The sequence below is a fragment of the Silurus aristotelis genome (genome assembly GCF_946808225.1).
Source record: "Silurus aristotelis genome assembly, chromosome: 26".
Classification (NCBI taxonomy): Eukaryota; Metazoa; Chordata; class Actinopteri; order Siluriformes; family Siluridae; genus Silurus; species Silurus aristotelis.
This window is the reverse complement of record NC_139599.1, coordinates 1,958,419-1,983,468: the sequence shown is the minus strand read 5'-3', so window position 1 is coordinate 1,983,468 and position 25,050 is coordinate 1,958,419. Positions and strand designations below refer to the sequence as shown.

Here is a 25,050-nt window from a genome sequence, read left to right as displayed (position 1 = left end):
TTATCAACAATCCCGCGATGCATTTTAATCTCCTGAGACACTGACAAACATATACAAGACATAAAAAACATCAAATAACATGCTGTACTTGAAGATCTTTTCTCAAATCCTTACGTGCAGTTTGCACTCGTGAAGAAGGAGCCATGAGGTTACTGTGGAACCATGAAGATGGTTAATATGAAGAGCTTTCTACAATGTGAGGGCACTACAGTTGTTATGAACAGTTTTGCCCACAAGCAGAGGTGTAAAGGCACATCTGCACAACAGCTACGTTCCAGCTGCTGCTAAGTTTAGGAGCACAAAACATTAAGGAGTTTAGGAAGCGTCCCGTTCCACAATCCCCCTCCAAAAACTACCATCAACCACAAGTGTGTTCATCTGATGTCAGTGAGGTCAGAAAACCTGGGGTGCAGTCAGCGTCCGCATTCATCCCAAAAGTGTTCAATAGAATTGGAACTCTATAGCAGGAGATCATCTGCTCCATCCCATGTAAAGCAGATCTTCTAGATCCTATGAAGCTAGCTTTGTGCACATGTTAGAACAAATTTGGGTCAGAAAAATGTCATGCAACATCTAAAGACGTCCTACACAAGTGTGTGCCTCAAACTTCTGGGTAACAGTCTGTGGAAAAATCAGTCCCGATACTTGTCCATAACCGTGGTTTCATCTGATCTTGTGGTAAAAGATTTTTCTGGTACATGATTAAAAACAAAACTAAAGCTTGAAGAGATCATACCCAGTAATTTTCTCTGCTAATCTGCTAGCAAAGCTACTACAATATGTCAATCAATCGATGGATGTTCAGACTAAATCCGTTTATTATTTAGCTTAAACAGCTATGCATAAACAATCATCAGAACTGGGAATAAAAAGTAGTAAGAATTACTACACATCTACAAACTCCCAGCCGCTAAGGCTAGCTAAGGCTAACCTGACAACGGCTATAATCTCTCATGCTAGTTAATGTAATACAAACAATATCAAAACAGCTATTGACAGAGAGTTCGCGTTCACTGCTGCAAGCTCAAGTGAGAGGTTAGGAGCAGTACTTAGCCGTATAGCTTTACAAATATACGATTGTAGAGACGTTTGAAAATGCAGCGAGAGGAAAAGAGGCGTTTCATGAAGTCAAATTAAACGACAGATACAAAAAAAACGGGCATAAGCATGTATAAATGTGTGTGTGTGTGTGTGTGTGTGTGTGTGTGTGTGTGTGTGTGTGTGTGTGTGTGTGTGTGTGTGGTGCTTAACGTAAAACCCCTTCATTCATCTGTCTCATTTAAGTGTCAGTAGCGTCTGCCTGCTAGCAAAAGGGAGCGAAGCAGCAGCGGCAAATAAAAATATTTATTTCTAAAGACTGCCACAGGGAGGATAATCTATCTGAAGTGACACCACACACACACACACACACACACACACACACACACACACACACACATACACACACACACACACACAAACACATAAACACACACACACCACCACAGAGTACTTTTTACAGTAGGGTTTTGGCTCGGGTTCTAGACAGACAGATTAGCAAACACACACAGAAAGCAAGAAATAAAAACAGTTACTGCACAGTAAAGTGTACTTTTATCCACTACAGCACTATTCTGGATTCTGATTGGTCAGAAAGTATTGATTTATTTTCTGTAACAGTACCTCTCGTTAACAGATTGCTGTTCTTTAAAGAAAATAAAACGTTTCCAACATGAGGAGAAAAAAAGTGGATGGATGGATAAATGAATGGATGGATGGATGGATGGATGGATGGATGGATGGATGGATGGATGGATGGATAGAAAGATGGATAGATGGATAGATGGATAGATAGATAGATAGATAGATAGATAGATAGATAGATAGATAGATAGATAGATAGATAGATAGATAGATAGATAGATAGACTCGTAAACAGACAGACATAAAGACAGACATAAACACAGACAGACAGACAGACAGACAGACAGACAGACAGACAGACAGACAGACAGACAGACAGACAGATAGATAGATAGATAGATAGATAGATAGATAGATAGATAGATAGATAGATAGATAGCTTAAAATACAAACAAAAAGACAGATAGATAAATAAATAGAGAGAGGGAAAAAGAGAGAGGTCTGAATATACCTGGAGGATAAATAAAGATCAGAAGTTTATTGTTGTCTTCTGTAAGTGTATCTTCTGAATCTTGTCTTCTGAAACACTACATCACTCCGTCCATTTACAGATAAATGAGTGCATATACTTTTCCTCTCAACCTGCCACTTATTCCATCATTTATTCATCACTTCTATTATTCTTTTGCTTACCCAATAACCTGCTGTCATTCATTCACTGTTTCACTCCAGATTGAAATCAGTCACACTATCATTCACGCTCTCATTCCTTCTCTCACTCTATTCCTCAATCTGTCACTCAATCTGTCTCTCTGTCATTCACTCAATCACGCGTTCGCTAATACACCAGGCAATTTGTTGTTCACTCCTTCATTCGCTTCATCGTTTATTTTGTGAATTGTCCCCCCGCTCCACCACTCACACATTAATCACCTAATCACTCTGTCGGTCTGTCACTCCGTCACTGCCTCTGTCACTCCATCATTCTGTCACCCACACTTTCTCCTGCACACGTTTTTATTGGTGTATAGAAATGATTTTCATTTAAAGGATCTGGTAACAAAATGTTTAGTAACAATGTTATCGAACAAATGTCCTTCTGAAAGTTCATAGCATTTGGATATGTGTGTGTGTGTGTGTGTGTGTGTGTGTGTGTGTGTGTGTGTGTGTGTGTGTGGGTGGGTGGGTGTAAGAGAGAGAGAGCGAGAGAGATAACTATTTCTGCTCAGGCGCACACACTCAACATGCTCACCCCAAAGAGCCAAGGGGAGGTCATGGAAAGATGACCCAAACATCACAGGCGTCAGTGAGCTAGTTTGTAATTTCTACACATTTTGCTAAGGGGTGAATGAACAAGTCTCAACCAGCCAAGTGAAAGAGTCTCCGCCTCCCAAGAGTCTCAGACTGCTGAGTGAACGAGTCTCGGACCGTCGTATGAACAAGTTTTGGACCGCTGTGTGGGTGAGTCTCAGACCCCTGTGTGAGGGAGTCTCAGACCGCCGTGTGAGGGAGTCTCGGACCACCGTGTAAGGGGAATCTCGGACCGCCGTGTAAGGGGAATCTCGGACCGCCGTGTGAACGAGTCTCGGACCGCCGTGTGAACGAGTCTCGGACCGCCGTGTGAACGAGTCTCAGACTGCACAGTGAAAGAGTCTCAGCAGATTCTTTACAATGTGGCCAGGTTTCAGCATGCAAAGTGCACGGGTCTCAGCCTGCAGAATGTGCAAGTTTCAGCCTGCCATATGGCTCCCTCTGAGCTCGCCGGCCGTGTCGCTCGAATCCTGCAGTGCACATTTGATTTGCTCGTCCCCTGCAGTGCAGCTGGTGGCCTGATGCATTTATGTGTCTGTCAGGGGTTTATGTTGCTACAAAATGTCTTCATAAATACAGTCGTCTATAATACAGATACAACACACAGCTCTGCTTTTCACCCTACACCACAGTGCTTTTACATTCTCGATTCTGATTGGTCAGGACATGTTGATAACTGATTGATTGGTTGGTTGGTTGATTTATTTATTTATAGATTGATTGGCTGATTGATTTTTTCTATTGATTGATTGATTGATTGATTGATTGGTTTGGTTGGTTGGTCGGTTGATTGGTTGATTGATTGTATCAACATCTTTGACAGTAACAGTAACAGCAGCATTGAGTTACAGAAGAGATCTTTTGAGGTTTCTAGGTATGATTTGTTTATAACTGCTAGATAAAAACTTGTTTCCTAATAATTATTCTACCATGCCCTTCATCATTTATTTTGCATAACTTTATCACTCTCTTATTTATTCCTATGCTCACTCAAAGGTTTGCATATGGTGTATCACAGCTTTTCTAAAATTATATCCTATTCCTAAAATAAGAAATATCTGAACTGGATTGTATCGCAACATACTGTATCGCAAAATATTGTATCGCAACATACTGTATTAAAATATTGTATCGCAACATACTGTATCGCAAAATATTGTATCGCAACATACTGTATTAAAATATTAACGTATATTCATGATACGTTAGATTCTTGCCAATCCACAGCCCTACTCAGCACTTTTTGTCATTCATTCCTTCACTCACCAATCCATCATTTATTCTTTTATTCATACATTCACTCACTCCATTTACTTCATTTACACTCACTTCATCTACTAATGCCATTGTTTTTTTTTCTTTTATTCATTCCTTCACTCACTTGCTATCAATAAATCTTTCATTCCTCCATTCATGTATTCAGGCTATCATTCACTCTATTACTCACTCCATCATTTATTGTCATTTATTCGCTTCCTCACTCGCATCATTATTATCTGTCATCCCGTCATCTGTGTTCTCACTCACATCATGACAATTTCCGATAAAATCACACACCTGCAGTTATTCTTCACTTAACCCTGTGTACGGTTACTTTGTCTCCCCAATTAAGTTGTTCTCATGACAAAGAAACTGAGGTTTTCAGAGCCACGTCGAGGAAGAAAAAACGATTCTAACATTTTTTATCTCACTAATGAGTCAATAATTCACTGAGGAAGAACTCTTCTACTCCAACTTGAAAGAAACTTGATAGCAGCTACATTAGTGAAGAAGAAAAAAAAGTAAAAATGACTGATAGTAACTACAATGTGTGTGTGTGTGTGTGTGTGTGTGTGTGTGTGTGTGTGTGTGTGTGTGTGTGTGTGTGTACAGATGCAGAGACGTGTAATCACGTTTACACTGCTAATTAGAAAACTCCTACGTCTCATTACACGCCTTGGAGTCTTTAAGTGGTAGCAGTGTTTTTGGAAAAATGAGGAATACGGGTGTTTTTTCAGTTCACAAACACACACACACACACACACACACACACACACACACACACACACACACACACACACACACACACACACACACACACATGAGAAGAGCATCAACATGACAGTTCGAGGGGAAAAGCCATCACTACTCCCAACTGAACGAAAGCTCATTTCACCCCCTGTGGATTTTCAGACAACATCTAACGCCCCCTGCGCTGATGCTAAAGAAAAGGTCAGCGCTTCTACCCGAGAAACCCGATATCTCCCATCAGCCCCCTCTCTGACCACAAGGCTCTGTTTTACAGGATTTAACACGATGCCTGGCCGAGTTAGGAACGCACTCAATTTTTGAATCCGTGGCCGAGTTACGAGTTCGAGCTCATGGCGGAAAATGTTTGTCAAGAAGAGACAGGAAGTGGACGGCAACAGAAATGTCCAAAATGTCTGAAAAATTCAAACAATGTAGCATTGAGCTATCAACAGTAAAAACAATTTCAGCTAATATGGAGTGAAATCTGCTAGTTAGCTGGTACACAACTGCTAGCATAATGCTAATAAATAAAATAAAAAGAATATATTTTTTTCTTGCTTTATTTATTTTTATATATATATATATATAATATTCTTTTTTTTTACTTTGAATAAATGTAATAATACTGCGACTTTTATTTATTTATTTTAGTATTTTTTTAAATACAATTTTTTTATGTATTTATTTATTTATTTATTTCTTTATTCTAGTTGACTCTATATATAGTAGACAGTGAATTATCAGGGTTTTTTAAGTATTTGTTTTTGTTTGCTTTTCATTTCATATTATTCATTAACAAATAAGTTCAACAACTTCCAATCCATGGAAAGCAGATCTTCGTTGTGCAGGCTTTGTGCATAGCAGCATTGTCAGGTGTCCCAATACATTTGTCAATATAGTGTGTGTTTTTAGGGAGAGGTGGAGGCAAAAACAAGTTTATTATGTGAGACTTCTTTTAAAAATGTGTGTCCCAGTCCGATATAAAAGAAAGTGCTTTCTGCCCTCTTCCACATACATGCTTTCAATTGGATATTAATACTGTGATTGACAGGGGAAAGAGAGACCAGGCTCCTCCCACCCAAACATCACAGCTAATCAAATATCCCTAATAACTTCATGTTAATCCCTGAAGGAAACAATCCTGCCCCTCCGTCCTGCTCGCTCTCCTCATGAATGATGAACATGATTGAAAGCTAATTGAGGTCTTTTTCTCCTCACTAACAGAGTAATTGGCAACCTACCACCTCATTCCTTGACACCCAATTCATCTCCTCCCCTTTGGCCAAAGGCGAAAGCAACCCAGGCATCATTTATTGTCTTGTTTTAAAAGAGTTTCGAACACAGAGCACCGGTGGTTGTGCGTTTGCTATGCGCCTGATTAAATGGGAAGAGAAATAATCTAAAAGAGCTTTTATTGATTTCTTTTTTCCTTTTTTTCCCCCGTTTCATTGCAAAGTAGTGAGTGGCCAGTAAAGTAGTGGCCAATATCGTTCAGCTTTCTATTGTCCATGATTGCTTCTGTGAGATATTGACACAATTATACAGACTCTGAGTGCATTTATGAATGATAGTGCTCGACAATCTGTTAAAGCGCCAGGGAAATAAATCCATGATTGCTTTCTAATTAGGCTTGTGCCAGTCTTGTTGGCCAGAATATTCACAAAGTACAAATATCTGGTGATTTTCCAATGTTTACACACTTATTATTTTAGGTCTGAGCAACCTGGGGGAACGAAAACAAGAGAGCAAGTGAAAACAAAGCGAAAAAGATACTGATAAATCTGACATTCTATAACAAATTATTCTCATTAAAGTAGGCTATCTATCTATCTATCTATCTATCTATCTATCTATCTATCTATCTATCTATCTATCTATCTATCTATCTATCTATCTATCTATCTATCTACCTATTCATCCATCCATCCATCCATCCATCCATCCATCCATCCATCTCATACATACATATGTTCAGCTCATACATACATATGCATCTATCAACCTATTAATTCATCCATTTAGCAATTTACCTACCTATCCATCTATCTATCTATCCACCCATTATATCTATCCACCCATCCATCCATGCATCCATCCATCCATCCATCCTTAAAAAGCTGTCTGTCAATTTACTAGTTAATCCATCCATCCGTCCATCTGTCCATCCATCCATCTGTCCATCCATCCATCCATCTATATATACAAAGGTATCTATCCACCTATTAATTCATCCATTTAGCAATCTACCTACCTATCCATCCATCTATCCACCCATTATATCTATCCACCTATCCATTCATCCATCCATCCATCCATCCATGCATCCATCCATGCATCCATCCATATATTCATCTATCCATCCATCCATCTATCCATCCATCCTTGAAAAGCTGTCTGTCTATTTACTAGTTAGCTTATCCATCCATCCATCCATCCATCCATCCATCCATCCATCCATCCATCCATCCATCCATCCATCCATCCATCCATCTATAAATATGTATCTATCTACCCATTAATTTATCTTTTAGCAATCTACCTACCCATCCATCTATCCACCCATTATATCTATCTATCAATCTATTTATCGATATACATCATCATTTCATCATTTCATCTTCTCCCGCTTATCCGTAATTCGGGTCGCGGGGGCAGCAGTCTAAGCAGATTCCCCAGACACTTCTCCGTGTCCAGGGATCGGGCTGTCAAGGCCCCCGCCTTCGACTGCTGCCCAATCCTCTCAGCACCGGTCCCTCCTGCAGGTGGTGAGCCCACGGGAAGGCGGCCCCATGTCGCTCCGACGTCACAGTCCTTGATTTATTTTTCTCGTAAGGGTCCCCTGGAGCATAGAGGGTTAAGGGCCTTGCTATCGATATACAGTACAGACCAAAAGTTTGGACACACCTTCTCATTCAAAGAGTTTTCTTTATTTTCATGACTATGAAAATTGTAGATTCACACTGAAGGCATCAAAACTATGAATTAACACATGTGGAATTATATATGGAATTATATACATAACAAAAAAGTGTGAAACAACTGTCATATTCTAGGTTCTTCAAAGTAGCCACCTTTTGCTTTGATTACTGCTTTGCACACTCTTGGCATTCTCTTGATGAGCTTCAAGAGGTAGTCACCTGAAATGGTCTTCCAACAGTCTTGAAGGAGTTCCCCGAGAGATGCTTGGCACTTGTTGGCCCTTTTGCCTTCACTCTGTGGTCCAGCTCACCCCTAAACCATCTGGATTGGGTTCAGGTCCGGTGACTGTGGAGGCCAGGTCATCTGGCGCAGCACCCCATCACTCTCCTTCTTGGTCAAATAGCCCTTGATGCCTTCAGTGTGACTCTACAATTTACATAGTCATGAAAATAAAGAAAACTCTTTGAATGAGAAGGTGTGTCCAAACTTTTGGTCTGTACTGTATTTCTGTCCATCCATTCATCCATCCACCGACCCACGCATCCATCCATAGCTCTATTGATTATCTATCCATTTATCCACTTACGTATCTATCTATCAATTCATCGGAACAATCGTATATGCATTTTCCTAAAAACGTTAGCAGGCATGATGTAGGAGACAAAAAGAGATGCAGAAAGATTCCAGCAAAAAAAATCAAACCCTGGAAACATAATCTTAGTAAAACCCCAAAGCCGTGAATTATGTAAAAGCTCGTCATTTCCCATTGCATCAGAGTGATCTTCCACAAACCAGGTCACATCTAAACTCTGTCATATCACTTCTAATTTAACTTAAATTGAAATTATAAGGAGTGCACGTGTAATACTTCTTCTAGTCTTCCACCCACCCCCTTTGTGGATGGACAGCCTTGGGAACAACGTCCTCCTACACACTTTTTATACTTTGCTTCAGCCATTTTAAGAAAAAAGTTCTGATGAAGAATAAATCAACCCATCTAGAACAGGTCAGGGGATCTGTAGAAAGCATAGAAAGTGTCTGCGATGAAATACTGGTGAGATGAGACAGGTGGAATTACCTATTACAGAAAAGATTTACAGCATCCACCTTATCTCTAAAACCTGTTGGTGATAGTGTCATGTAGAACTGCCACTGGAACTGGTTCACTCATTTTCCTTGATGGTATCACAGCTGACAGGGTCTATCTGACATCTGAAGCATGTTCAAGCATCTTAACCACTCACACCTACCAAATAAATGCAGCACAATCCAGTGAACTGAAAGGCAGTGGTGGACGAAGTACACAAAGCATGTAGTTAAAAGTAAAATGTAGAGATTCAGAAAAAGTGTCCCTTTAAACTGTCACCCATTTGAGTAAAAGTATAAAAGTTTTTGCCTTCAAATGTACTTAAGTATCCAAAGTACTATGATTTATTATAACTATAATGTTCCTATTATCATTTTTATCACAAGATTCTTTTCTCAACTCAGTTTATGTAAAACGACTCGAATGTGACTCTCAGCACACTGATCTATTAATAGAATGATATTAATGACTCAAACACTGATTTGATTTCTATTTAAATGATCATGAGACGAAAACCTTCTTTTCAACTACTTCAGAAAAATCATGCAAATAAAACCACGTGTGTTTTTAAACAAAAGTGTGGTGAGTTCGAGTCTGGAGATTCTTCATCATTTATTCCTCTCTAAATGTTCTGCTTGCTGTTGAACTGATGCTGAACTGTATGCTGGTGATCAGTAGATACACCAAGCGCCAACCAGGACGAGTTTAAAACAGAGCGAGCGCTGGACCCTGATTGGTGACTCGCTGCGTGTTTTACCAGTTACGTTTTTATCCTCGTTATTAAAAAGGAACGACCGGTTTCCGTAAAATGTAGTCGAGTGAAAAAGTCAAATATTTAACTTTGAAATGTAAAGGTCTCCCCGAATGGAAATACTTCCGTAAAGTGCAGATATGTGAAAAAGCTGAATAAGTACAGTATCAAATTACATTCAAATCATTTCTGTTTAACTCTGCTGTAAGGTTGCAGCTTCTCCGAGGATAATAAGCTTGTGGAATAGTGAACAAAGTGGAATATTTGAAAGGGCCAAGTCAATGAGAAAATGCAAATAAACCTCATTTGAAAAACTGAAAACAGTTTGTTGGTCAGATTTGAATCCATCACAGCCTGTAAGCAATTTCCTGCAACATTCAATCAGTATTGCCGTTTCAATGATTTCAATACTGTCACTTTATGTTGTGTAAACCAAACATTATTCACTTCTAATCACTGATACAAAGTCCAATTATATGTACAGGTGGTCCCTGAGTAATGCTGGTTCGTCTAAAAAATGGTACAAATACATTGTTGGCTGTTGCAGGACATATTTTTTCAGTGTTTTGGGGGTTTCAAAGCCTAATTTTAGCTCTTGTCTTTCTCCTTTTTATCAGCGTCACTGGATATACAATTGTATATTATGTCTCTTGGTGTGAAGGCATTCGATTTTCTCTTCACAACAAACCTACTCCAGCATGATGATGCCCCTGTGCACAAAGTCAGCTCCATGTAGATCTGCCTTCTAAGGGTTGTAGAGGAAGATCTCCTAGAGCTCCAACCCTATTGAACACCTTTGAGATGAATGTAAATGCTGGCTGCACACCAGGAACCCCCTCACCTTCTCACATACATCACTACCTGACTTTACTAACATCCTTATGGATGAATGAATCTCCTCAAATCTCCACAAAATCTAGTGTAATGTTTTCCCAGAAGGTTGAAGGTAACTATAACAGCAGATGGTTTCTAAATGTGAAATGAAATGTTCAAAAAGTAAACCAAAGGTATATCTAATGCTCAGGTGTAGACCAAACTACTGCCCTTCTCGTATACACGCAGGGGTAAAATTTATCATCTTTCTTCAGCATATAAACAATTAGAACGATTTGAAGAAAGGCTACGAGATGGAACCAAGCAATCCAGCCTTTGCAGTAAACAGCTAACTAGTAAACTGTTCCAGCCGTTTTTTACTTTTTAGCTGACAGCTAGCAATTAGCAAGAGTTCGGTTTTGTTCAAGCATAGCCATCGGAATTAACCTTCAGCCTCTTTTTATATTAAGCATACTGAATTTGTAAACATTTTTAAGAAGGGCTTCAGGAACTTGTCCTGCAAATGTCTGTAAGAAATCTCTAATCTTGCTGCACGCTTGGTTATTTATTTATTTATTTATTTATTTATTCATTCTGTGAAATTGAAAAAGACGAGGGAAGTAGTCAGATAGGAAAAAAAAAAAAAAACTACCATCTTTTCATCATCACCTTAAATCTTTTATGAACCTGTGATCCGGTTACTTCTCCAGATTTAGAAGATAAGGCACAGACAAGGTCACAATCCAAATATTCTGCGATGTGAATTAATTGGAGCGATAATGAATTCACAACGGCCCGGCTCCGAGTGCTCCCGAAGAGCAGGCACGACGCCAAGAGAATCCGCTTAATGATTTATTCAAGGCCATCGCCTGGCTGTTTGTCCACATCACTTAAAGGGATCTTCATCGTTCATCCGTGGGATAAAGGCCAGTGTTATCACCGCAGTCTCCAGACTTCAACAAACGCTGGTTAAACTCGGCGCTGTGCATAATGGAAGCGAACACTGGCCTTCTTTTGTACTTTAACAGCTCAGATATTAAGTTTTGAAAGAATATAGCAAATAGTTTCATATAAATTGTTGTCAAACACTTTGAGGACGAAAGTGATGATGGAAAATGATCATTATGGATCGTGGATGTGTCTGTTGACACAAGAGGAAAACTGTGGATGTGTTCTTCTAGCTGATTGCCTTTATCCTGTCATGAAACACTGCAATGGGTGTCATTGACATTTACATTTATCCAAAGCAACATACAAAAGTGTTTTCACTTCAATCAATGAACAAATAAACACTGGTTCACTAGATCACTTGTTTACTAGATTACAGCCCAAAACTTAAATTATAGCACTTTTTTTTTTAATAAACCAAGACAAAACAAACAGGGGGAAAAAGTGCAAGTTTTTTAGGAAGAAGTAGGTCTTCACCTGTCCCATTCCCATCCCATTACTTTCCACAGTGCAGAAGATCTGATTGTTTTGATGAGTTTTGACTATCAGTTCCACCAGATTTCCACTCAGATGAACAGGTTGTGCTCTTCATCTGCACTGTTTGGGAAAATGTATCTTAAAAGAACTCCTGCACAGTTCCAGAAACTCCAAACAATGTCAGGAGGTTGTTCTGGCCCTTAGGGAGGTCAAACAGCTTACTAATATAACTGACATTAATCTTTATAGTTCTGTTGAGCTGATCAATTAGATATAACCCATCAGTTTTTATCAGATCTGGAAGGGAACTCTGGGAGTATCATATCAATTTGAGATTCCTTTGAATCTGTCAGGAATCACGGGTGAGTGGAAGGGGGACCTATAAAGAAACAGGCAGAGGGAAAAACACAGGCCAAGAACAGCTGTAGGGCAACAGGGCAACAAAGAGCAGAGCAAAAAACACAAAAACAAAACAAACAAACAAAAAAAAATCCAGAGTCCAAACCAGGAGGCAGAGCAGAACAGGGTTTAGGGTCAGGAACCAGAACAGGGAGGGTGGCAGAGGACTCTCAGGGACTTAGGAAGCCAGTGAGATAATCTGGGCGTGAGTAAATATCTTGGGTGTCCTTAAATACTGAGTGGCGCGGGAAAAAAGGCAAGATGGCCATCAACCCGGAATCAGGAAGAAACCAGGAAGGTCCTGACAGAATTTTTGCTAATTCTCATTGTATTAAGTGAGATAAAATCCAGAAAAAGAATGCATAAAAAATGCGTGTCTTATATTATGATTTAATATCATAGGAATATCATAGATTTAAAATCTAAAGAATACATCATTATTTTTTTTTTTTGCATTTGATTTAATTATTTATCTCCGCCAGGGTATAGACAGTCGGCATGATTGAAAAATCCTGCAGAGTTCATTTCAGTCAATCAAAGCAATGCCAATACGCTCTGCTCACAATTCTAACGCACATGTTTTAGGCCTTAATGGATATCCCAAAGAGTTTCAAAAATCGCCGAGGACATTCATGTATTAAAAAATGATGAAACATAAATAATTCAAAGAGTGCTTCAAACAGGGTCATTCCTGACCAAAGCAAACACAAACCAATTAAAAGACTTCCACGGATATGCCAGCTTCCCTTTCCATCTCTCTCGCAGCTTTATCTGAGATGACACACGGGGCCACCTAGGACCTGATGGCCAAATTGCTTTTGCAGAATTATAAATGCCAGGGTCACACGGTGCAGCCCTGAGAGAGTGCGGAGAGTTTAACTTTTGCCCAGGCATATTTCAAGATCAAGAGTTTTGAACATCACCGGATGTGTTGATAAGGTGCAGTTTGGCCGTTTGAACATCGACCGTTAATATGACCTTTCTAATACTTCTCATCTCGGAAATTGAATTTGCCCCCGAGGTCTCCATTCGAAGCTTTCAGAACCGTTGATCTCTTTTTAGCATGAACCAGTTCTAATCACTGAAACCAGTACTGTTTTATGAGGAAAATGCTTCTTCCTCTGTTTTTGCTTTTATCATTCTGTGCACTTTTGCACCAGGGGCTCATAAACCTGGCCCTTAACAAACTTTAGATAAAAAGTGTAGTTAAGTCAAAAATAAACATACACTAAGCCAGTGATTTCCAATCCTGCTCATTGGGTCCCCTGTGTTTTTAGTGCGATTCGATCATAAAGCAGCAGCCGAAAAGTTTTTTTTAATAAGAAAAGCTTTCTTTAACTTGATCAGATCATTCAATAAATGCATTATCCTTGTGCTTCACCTCTCAATATTCGCTCCAGTACGTATAAATCCTATCCCTGTTACTGTGTCTGGCTTTACAGTAGTGGATATAAAGAAGTAAATATGATGGTGTATTATTGGCTGTGCAAGTTCCTGAAATCTAGACCTATTTTTCCTCCCTTGATTAGGGTTTATTCATTTAAATAGAAGTATTCGTACATCTTGGGGTTGTTCAATGCTAGCATGTTGCCACCTAAGTAATACAACACGATTCCAAAAAATCAGGACACTGAAAATAAAATGTAAATAAAACAGAATAGAATGAATTGCAAATCATAGATTCATATTCTATTCATTATACTGCAACTGGCCTCAAAAAAGCTGACAGGGCCATGTTTACCACCGTGTACTGCACATTTTCTGTATACATCTGGTAACTGAGGAGACAAGTTGCTGAAGGTTTGAGAGAGAAATGTGCCTTATGTGTTTAACACCATATTCTAGCTGTTCGACGGTTCTAAGTTTCCTTTGTTGTATTTTTCATTTCATCAGCAGTGAACGAAGTAAACAACCATGTACTTGACTTTTCTAAACTTTAAAATAAACTCCAGTAAAAGTGAGTAAAAGTACAAAAGTATTTGCCTTCAAATCTACTTAAGTATCCAAAGTGCTGTGATTTATTATGACTACAATTTTCCTAGCATCAGTTTTGTCACAAGACACTTTGCTTAATCAACTCAGTTTATGTAAAAAGACTCTGTTACTCATAAGTTCGTGTTATACGTTTTTTTCTATCATTAGTTCCGCTCTAAATGTTCTGCTTGATGTTGAATTGATGCTGAACTGTATGTTGTTGATCAGTAGATACACCAAGCATCAATCAAAATGAGTGTAAGACAGAGCGAGCGCTCGATCCTGATTGGTGGCTCGCTGTGTGTTTCACCAGTTACGTTTTTATCCTCATAAATGAAAAGAAACGACTGACTCAAATATTTGACTTTGAAATGAAGTGAAATCCTCCCAAATGGAAAAACTCTGAAAAAACAGATGCGCACTACATTCACTTCCTTCCTGTCCATCACTGCATTTCATGACGCACCAAATGTTTTTAAATTGTGAAAGGTGGCGACTGCAGGCAAAATGGCCTTATTTTTTTCCTTAAAATGGTACATTTCCTATAAAGTATAAACATTTGTTTACAACATTTTCTATGCTATCTTGTGAATAAAATATGAGTTTATGAGATTTGCAAATCATTGCATTCTGTTTTTATTTACATTTATTTACATTCCTACACATCAGTGCTGAGGCTTTCTGAACACTGAAACCACGGGCAGTCAGACTCAGCTTTAATGTGCTCTATTTTGTTGTTTCTCTGTATTTAACTGGTCCATTAGGCTACTGTTATACTTCGTTTGGGGTTTGTCAGGCAAGTGTGTAGTATATCTTGAATGCGATTCGCTGTTGTGCAAATTGTTCAAGACAATGGCCTTTTCTTGCATAAGGAGATAAAATAGATAATCAAGTAGAAGCCTAAAGGAAGTCTGAAGCTTGATTACAAACCTCTACTGTGCACATAAACCTGGTAGTAATGAAAAACAAAGCGTCTCTATCAATATTGAGCTGTTATTCCAAAGTCCTTACAATCAACTCTCTGGCCTTCGCAGTCCTCCACTGGGAACCATCTAAACCAGCTCATCAGCAGCATGTCAATGGGGCGCTCTCGCTAGCTCTCTACTCCGTCTGCGTCTCACTTCAGATTCGGGTCAACAGCTATAATTAGCCTCCACTTGGCAGGTAACTTCAAATCCAACTCCCCAGATGCACTCGAATATGCCACGTGTCGCTTAAAATGCCAGTGTTCCAACCATCATTAGCTTTAGTTAAGTGTCAGGATGAACATGATAGAGGACGTTGTATTAGCGCTTTGTTTGGGTTTCCCATTTTTGCATTTCGTGGTCATTATGGACATAAATAATTTTGACAGAATGAACAGATTGAAATCGCAAACTTTTATGATAATTTCGTTGTGTACACTTTATTTTAAGTTACCTATTAAGAGTTGGTTTCTGAAAACACAAGATCATTTTCTCGCTAATACCTTTGCACATTATAGACCACACAAGTTCTGAATAGCACTAAATCCTGTAGTGTTTGTAGACCCAAATCTGGATGTAGGCAATGGCATCAAAAAGTTTTGGGACTAGCTCTTTTTTACAAAAAATCTACATTTCCACACTATCACCTTCAAAATAGTCCCCTTGCACTGCAATACACTCCAATTCCTGCTACGTCTGAGCCATGTCCTGGAAGTCTCCTTTTTTAAGCGTTTAAAGCACCTTCACACTGGATTTTCTCAATGGTGACAAAACTGCGACTTTTGAGACAGATCTTTATCTTCGGAAAAAGAGGCGAAGTCCTCAGGAGACAAATCTGGTGAGTAGGGTGGATGCGGAAGTGAGATTATGTGCATTGTTCCCCTATGATCATCATGCACAAGTTGGCAAATGGTTTTGACCTTTTCGGTAGTTGAGCTCGCTAAAGCACTTCCTGATCTCTGGTCGTCTTTCAGTAATGTTCTTCTGCTATTGAAGCACAGGTGCTCAACCGACTCTGATTGCTCTTTGTTCTAACTCGCTGTCCATTATATAATCGCAGACGTGATAACGCACGTGGTCAGAATAGCACCAGTTACACCATTAGTCTCGAAACTTTTTGATACCACCTCGGACACAAGTTCTGCCAAACTAAACTTGTTGTTAATGTTAAGACATTCAGAGCTTCAACCTTCAGTAGTTTTTTAGAAGCTACCTAGATAGCTTAATCAACTGACTCTGTTTATGTGGGGGGGGGGGGGGGGGTGAGAGTTAAAATCAACCCATTCAACACAGCTAAGTGTCTCATAATCATTGCACAGTTAAGCTCATCCTAACCGGACTTCTTGGGCAACTCCAAAAACAATTCTGCACACCTTTTCTTCTCTCCACAAGGTAATTTGCAGCACAAGATACAAAACCAAAAGCGATATAAAATCCGAACAGCAACTCACCTCTGTTATCCAGGCTGTGTTTACTATTGGCATCAAATCCTCCTTTTCCCAGACTATCCATGCTGCGAGTGCCCTGGCTGCAGAAGTCCTCGTCCATGTGAATCTTCCCATCCAGGAGCTGTCCAGGCTGCTCGTCATCTTCACAGTCGCAGTCGTCCAGGATCGGCGTCTCACGGATGGCCATGCCAATGACCGAGCCGTGCTGGTGGGCACGAGGCGTCCGGAAGCCGTCTCTGGACTGCGGTGGTCCGAGCAGGACTGAAGGAATGTAGTGGATCTCGTGGGTGGCCTCAGTGCTGGCGCTTTTTTGTGGAGCCCTGCGGCGCCGGCACCATCGCTGACGAGTGTACAGGACCAGAGTGAAGAGAAGGATGAGGAGTAGGAGAGCGATCAGACCACCCTAAAGAAAAAAAAAAGCAGAATAACTGGATTTAGAATGTGCAGAAGTGCAGAAATCGTGTCCTGCATTATTTTAGATGTACATAATGCCCTGAGAGACAAACAGTGGAAGTGAAAGGGAGGGATTTATTTGGTCACAATTTCTCTCAATCTCCTTCGATCTCTCCTTTCTCGATTCCAGGTGAATGTAATACTCCGAGTCACTGAAAGACTAAAATAAATAGTCATTACATGCCTCAGAGAGACGGAATGCTTTAAATTCTTCAAAAAACTGAATCCACGTTGAAAGACGAGAACTGAACTCAACTGGAGTCAGTTAACAGACCGTACTAGCCAACAATAACAGAAGAATGTCAGATGAAAGTGTCCTCACTGCGACTTGTGCAGCAGAAACACCACCTGAGAAACGATTCCAAATTGTGAATCAGACAGATTGAAAAGGGTGATTCAGATATATACATAACGACGAGCATTACATTTTGAAGTAGCGACTCAAACCTGTTCCAGCATTACAATGCAACAGCCATAACATTATGACCACCTGCCTAATATTGTGTTGGTCCCCGTATGCTGCTAAAACAGTTCTAATCTGCCGAGCATCAACAGCAACTTCTTCAGCAGTTTGAGCTACAGAATCTCATCTGTTGGATTGGACCACATGTACCAGCCTTCACTCCACACGTGCATCAATGAGCTTTGGCTGCCCACAACCCTGTCGCCGGTTCACCACTGTTTTAATAGATACAGACCACTGCAGTGGTCTGACCCAGTCGTCTAGACGTCACAATTTGTCAAATTTGTCCAAATCCTTACACTCGCCCATTTTTCCTGCTTCTAACACATCAAATTTGAGGACAAAATATTCTGCCTAATAAATAAATCCACCCATTAACAGGTGCCATGATGAAGAGATCATCAGTGTTCTTCTCTTCACCGTTTATAAAGCTATCATGTTAGAATGTTACGCCTGATCTGTGTAGTGTAACAGCTTCTTCTTTTGGCTGCTTCCATCAGGACTCGCCAGAGTGAATCATTAGTCTCCATATCATCTACATCTGCCTCTTTCAAACTAACTGCCTGCAAGTCTTCCCTCACCACGTCCATGAACTTCCTCCTTGGCCTTCCTCTTTCCCTCCATCCTCAGCATTCTTCTACTGATATACTCCATGTCTCTTCTATGCAAATGACCAAACCATCTTAATCGCTCCTCTCTCACCTCGTCTCCAAAACCTTGTCTCCTACCTGAGCATCATCTGAAATCGCAGCATCTTGTCGCTCCGCCTCCTGTCATTTGTCAACTATGAGCATATTGTTCATATAGGTTTAAAATAACACCAAGAATAATAATGATAATAATAACGATATATATATATATATATATATATATATATATATATATATATATATATATATATATATATATATATATATAAAAAAACTCCTGTCATTTATTCCCACATTTATTGATTCTCTGCGCTCAACATTCAGTGACTCGTACCAGTTAATCGGTGAGACGAGTGCTTCCTTCCCTCTCTCTTCTATCCTTCTCCTTCGCATGATATAGGAAAAGGCAAGAGTGAGATTATCAATCACTGATTTAAAAAATTCTATCTTCATGAGCAAAAACAAACCCTTCTCGGATTACAGCTCACGCACTGCCGGCTGTTCATAAATCATAGGCGGGCGGAAGGGTGGCATCGATGGGCGCGCCTCAACCCCGACTCGACACGTTCATTAATCTCCCACCGCAGAAGCCGAAAATCTACTCTCTTCCAAGTCATATGCAGAGGAATGGAAGCAGGAGGAGTCATCACTCCTGAGGGTCGCAGGGGTCACGCCGTGGAACGCCTCCAACTCCGGGAACGACACTGATGTATGCAAAGAAATGAAATAATCTGCAAGTGAAGCATGATCAGAAAATTCCCCCCCAAACCTGATTGATTTTGTGTATTCAGACACAGTCAGCATTCGGAATTGATATCAAGCTCGGAAACAACTTCAACATCAGCAATTTGGGTTTTGTTCAAAATAAAAGCTACATCTTTTTTTATTTGCATCCAACGTCAGCTCTGGCCAAAGAATTGAGACTCTTGGTGTTTCACTTAAGGTTTTTATTTATTTTAAAACTTAATTTAGAATAAACAAGCAGTCTAACGAGGGCAGGCTTTAGAGACCATCTGGCAGCGCAGTGATCGGGTTTGAAGAGAAGCCATGACAGAGAACAGCACGGCATAGACAGGCATAATGACAGAAAACACATCTTGAATCTTGAACTTCTAAAACAGTTTGGCCCAGAGTGAGCATGAATCATCCATCTCATACATTTAAACATGTGAGCAAATAGCAGTGTTAAGTGTGGAGTTTTAGAGAAGTCATGGGGGCGATTTAGCTTTGTGTTTGTGTGTGTGTTTATAAAAATTGTATGATATAAACAAGGAAATAAAGGCAAGAACTTGATTTTTTATTTATTACCCGTGACCAAGGAGATTCGAAACCCAACCCCGACCTACAGAAGGCGATTTTTTTCCGCTTTATTGTTTTTGTTATTGTGGTGTAGTACGTGCGAATAAATGCAGTTAACCAAACACAAACAAACACGACCCCGATTCCAACAAAACGTTGCCACAATGCGCAAAATGTCAATAAATAAAGGTTTCGCAAAACTTATAAACCCATATTTAATTCAGAATAAAACAACAAAAAAAATGTTTACTGTGTCGAAATGTTTAAACTGAAAATATTTACTATTTTAAGGAAAAAAAGTTGTTGTTTATACCCAATCATTTTACTGTCCCGCTGTCACTTAACCTCATTATTTGCAAAATGTTTCTCCAACTGTTTCAATTTAATGGCACTTACTTTTTCCAGACTTTTGTTGTCCCGTCCCAGCTTTTTTGAGACGTGTTACAGTAATCAAATGACAATTTTTTTCCATAAAATGGCCCTTTTTTCACAATTTAAACTGTTGTTTTCTACAGAATGCTCTATTGTGAATAAAATGTGGGTTTATGAGATTTTCAAATCATTGCATTGTGTTTTTATATACATTTCACACAGTTACCGAGTTGAATTTTTCCATCACGTATATACTAAGTGGCAGACAGGAGGGATTGTTTAGTTTCCACCTCACACTTTGAGCTTAGTGTCAATTTTTCTACTCGCTACATGCCGGAAACACGATTTGTACTGCGCATGTGCGAAAACTCTTTAACGACAGTCTAGAGATGTGGATTCTTTTGGGTTTCATGAACAGCTTCAATAATTTCTCTTGGTAGGAGAGAATTCCATACATCGAGGGAGAAAATAACTGATGGATGAAAGGAATGAAGACATTTGTTAAAAAAAGTAAACCTGAAAGAAGCATAAAAAATATGTAGAAGAGTTGAGTTTATTTTACCATGTTTTTGGATGCTGTAGCATGAAATTTCTCTAAACCCAAACCTGTTCCAGCTTGACAATGCCCCTGTGCACAAAGCCATCTCCATGTGCTTTACATGGGTTCGGAGAGAAAGATCTGACCTCATCCCTATTGAATATAAATCAATGTGAACGCTGAGTGCACTCCAGGCCTCCATCAGTACCTAAAGAAGCACATACCAATCTTATGCTTAGATGTTAGCAAACTTTGGCCATATAGTGTGTATATACTGTATGTATGTATGTATGTATATATATATATATACACAGTACAGACCAAAAGTTTGAGGAGAGAAGAATGACTATGTAAATTGTAGAGTCACACTGAAGGCATCAAGGGCTATTTGACCAAGAAGGAGAGTGATGGGGTGCTGCACCAGATGACCTGGCCTCCACAGTCACCGGACCTGAACCCAATCGAGATGGTTTAGGGGTGAGCCGGACCGCAGAGTGAAGGCAAAAGGGCCAACAAGTGCCAAGCATCTCTCGGGAAACTCCTTCAAGACTGTTGGAAGACCATTTCAGGTGACTACCTCTTGAAGCTCATCAAGAGAATGCCAAGAGTGTGCAAAGCAGTAATCAAAGCAAAAGGTGGCTACTTTGAAGAACCTACAATATGACATTTTTCAGTTGTTTCACACTTTTTTATGTATATAATTCCATATATAATTCCACGTGTTCATTCATAGTTTTGATGCCTTCAGTGTGAATCTAAAATTTTCATAGTCATGAAAATAAAGAAAACTCTTTGAATGAGAAGGTGTGTCCAAACTTTTGGTCTGTACTGTATATCGATAGCAAGGCCCTTAACCCTCTATGCTCCAGGGGACCCTTACGAGAAAAATAAATCAAGGACTGTGACGTCGGAGATATATATATATATATATATATATATATATATATATATATATATATATATATATATATATATATATATATAGTGTGATATCCACTGCACGAGTCCCTGTGAACAACCTGTTACTATGGAAATAATAATGTACTGTACAAGAGCCTCATTAACACCTGTGGTTTTACATGCACACAGAAAATAAATCAACATCTCTGGACCAATCAGATTTGAGAATTCAACAGATCTGTAATTTGCCTCTGGGTGTTAATTTATTTCTATAATCCCTCAGTAAGTCCATTTTTTATTATATATTTCTCATTCTCAGGTAAGATGTTCAGTGAAGTCAATCTCTCTCTCTCTCTCTCTCTCTCTCTCTCTCTCTCTCTCTCTCTCTCTTTTTTGAGAAATGATGTAATAACACTAAAAGAAAATTTGATTTAAGTAATAAAACATCCAGTTAATTGATGCGCTATGGACAAATTGGGTACTAATCAATTCGCTCTGTCCTTATAAACGTATAACGTATGTGACAATGCAGACGATGCGTTTTATCATAGTTTGTTTTAATACGTACCGTAGGGTTAAAACGGCAACGGTAATCCGTTCACTTTCAATTCGATGCAAATGACAGCTTGTGTTACAGAAATCTAATCTAAACCTTCTGAACGATTCGTTTCAGAAATATAAAAAATAGTGGAAAATATTTATGACCGTGCAAGAGAAGGCGTCGAAGCGAGCACAAAACCCCGGCTGCTGGAGTTATACCGAGCGCCACCCCCTCCCGATCCACCATCGTGGCCTCGAGCGGAAGAAAATAGAAGCGGGGGAAAAAAACAAGGAAAAGAAAAGTACGACCTCCATTACAGGCGTTATTAATACATAACCTGAAGAATCGAGAAGAAATACAGAACACTTAAAGGTATGTGTCCTTTCCCCCATGTGAAGCATGTAGCCTGGCCTTCAGACTCTCAAAGTTTGTAAAGAAGCACTAAAGATATAAGAGAAGGAATAAAAAAGTGAAGACAGGAAAAAAATTCAAGTTATGCCAAAGTTTTTTCTGCACATTTTAATGATTAAATGAATGTAAAAAAATATAAAAAAATAAAATAATTAAGGCTTATTTCTCTCCACGACAAACTGTAATTCCTGGCAATATCATCATAATGACTGGGAAATGAACCATTCCGAAAATCTAATAAATCCCAAATCCTTACGGTTACAAGCGAAGGTGCTTTAGTGATCCCACCTCAATCATCTTCAGCTGATTGCGTTTACGCTGCGAATATCGGACCAGAATTCCATCGGAATCAGCGCAGCAGGTCCACTCCGCTTCTCCCTCCATCCTTCTCTCTCTCACAGCCTGTTTTTCTCTCTGAGCTTCACTTGACCCTCAGGGTGCATGTGTCCGTGGCCTTGCTCTTTCTGAGGGGGTTGAACATTTATTCGGAGTTTGGAAATGATAGATTATCTATGGAAGGATCTATGTTTTCCCCCAATATGTTTCTGTTCTGTTTTATTTTCTTTATATCCTGTTATTTCTGGATTTTTTGTTGCAGTCATGAGGCATTCAGTATCTATAATTACCTCGAATTAATACAATGTTTTTGTCCCACCGTACATGTCTCAACATTATTTTTGGCCCCACTAGACCAACCGGGAACCCAAAAATAGAACACAATATAATGCACCTATAAAGCATTACATATATTATTTTAATTATTCAGCCACCAAACGGCCGAATGGGGTTACAATAAACCGTCCTTTTCTTCTGAAGTTTCTCATCTAACACCCTCAAATCTGTTTCTCTTTTACGGCATCAGAAGAATTTGCCTGTTTCTGTCCCCACAGGCTACTCAGTTGCTCTGGACTACTGCAACTCGCTCCTGGCAGGTGGTCCTCTGAAAAAAAAAGTCTTCCACTGGTACAGAATGCACCCACACAGCTTATTTTCGCCCTTCCTAGGTTCTTCCACACATGCCGACTTCCACGTTCCTTCCACTGGCTTCCTGTAGGTGTCTACAAAGCCAAAAATGGACCGACGTCCCCTCTACGTCTCAGCACATCTCCACGCTTTTTCCAATCCTCAGCCACTGCTCATGCTTCCAGACTCTTCTGTTCAGCTGAGTCTCAACGAGTTTTCACACAATGCTTATCAATGGGTTCTAAACATTACACTTTGTAAGTTGCTTTGGATAAGTGGATGCATTTGCAATCACATTTCGACGCAGGCTCCGCCCTTTTATGTCTTGATGGCATGCAACAAATCATACACACCTGATTCCAGTTCAGTGATTATTATATACTGTAGCCTCCCCCTTCACAACACTAATTATAAAATTGTATATTTATGTATAAACTGTAATCCCTTTATGAATAATTAATGAAGAAACATTATAAAATATTCAGGAATTTTGGTTTTATAGGCGAATAATGAGTTCATTATGGCAATTTTAAGATTTGAGGATCTCACTTGTGTAAATTGTGGCTGATACCCAGAAATACATCCAGCCGGTTTGACCTCGATTTTACTTGCACAGACATTTGGGTTCCAGTGTATTTTTATTTTAAAACAGTGACACTGAGTCACAGAGTGTGTAGTGTAACTAACATAGCATGGTGTTGAGGTGGATGTGGGGGTATTAGACAGCAGACTAGATCAGGGTTTGGGCACCAGCTGGGCCTCAGCTGCACCCTCATCTGCCACGTATTAGGAATAATACCCACAATGCCATTCGGCAGGATTACAGTTCAACTGAGTGACACGGACAACTGTGGCGTAGTGACTATTCATGACCTTCCTGATGTGCACATCTATGCATTTTCTGGCTATAACTTTGTCCAATTGTTGGAAAAAGAATTCACAATATTTTCAGAAGAAACAGAGCAAACTGATGTGTGTCCTAAAGTAATGCAAACGCAGACACGTATATGAGGAGCACTGATGTCTCTCAGGACTGGGATCCTGCAGGTGCAATCCAATCACACTTGGAGGTTCATGGGGGTGCGAGCGAGAGACTAACATGAAAGTGTGATGTTGCTCGATGCATTTCCAGCTTTGACTCCTTCATCCGTGGTAACTGCCTGGTCAGGGTCACAGTGTTAAAGTAAGGATATAAGCTTGTTTATATTTTTGTAAACAGAACCAAGTCGGTTTGTTCAAGAACATCATAGGTAGGTATAAATTATTTCTAATACCTCCTGTGCACATGTGTATTTGACATTAACTGCAGGTATTTACAGCTGCTGAGGTTAAAACACTTCCCAAAGCCAGAATTCACCCAACACCCCATTCAATAAGTGCAGTGGTTTGGTCTGGTTTGGGTCATGGCCATATTTGGATTATTTCCAAACATATAGGGGTAAAACAACCTTGAAAATGTAATTTAAATTAGATTTCATCAGACCATCCAAATCTGTATCCATAGATACAGATACCAATAATGGCCTTGTGTGATAAAGAGGGTGCATTATATAACCTGATTGCAGAACTCGAGTGGGTAGATGACCTTTATAAACAAATCATGAAATCGTTTCCATATTTTAAATATTTCCTTTTTATTTTTAAAGAACACTTTCTGTCCGTCTCCTACCATCAAACCACGTCTCGGATCCACCGCGCTCCCTGACTGAGCTGCACAGCTAAAAACATGTGATTC

General features: G+C 39.6%; 1 protein-coding gene across 2 annotated transcripts in view; it reads right to left on the bottom strand.

Annotated features, from left to right (window-relative positions):
- Window positions 1–25,050, bottom strand: part of astn2 (astrotactin 2) — a 360,332-nt gene that overhangs the window by 225,044 nt on the left and 110,238 nt on the right. For both annotated transcript variants that reach the window (XM_083531246.1, XM_083531247.1), the window contains exon 3: window positions 16,729–17,128. In XM_083531246.1, the coding sequence (XP_083387372.1) occupies window positions 16,729–17,128 (400 nt within the window). The remainder of the gene's footprint in view (window positions 1–16,728; window positions 17,129–25,050) is intronic.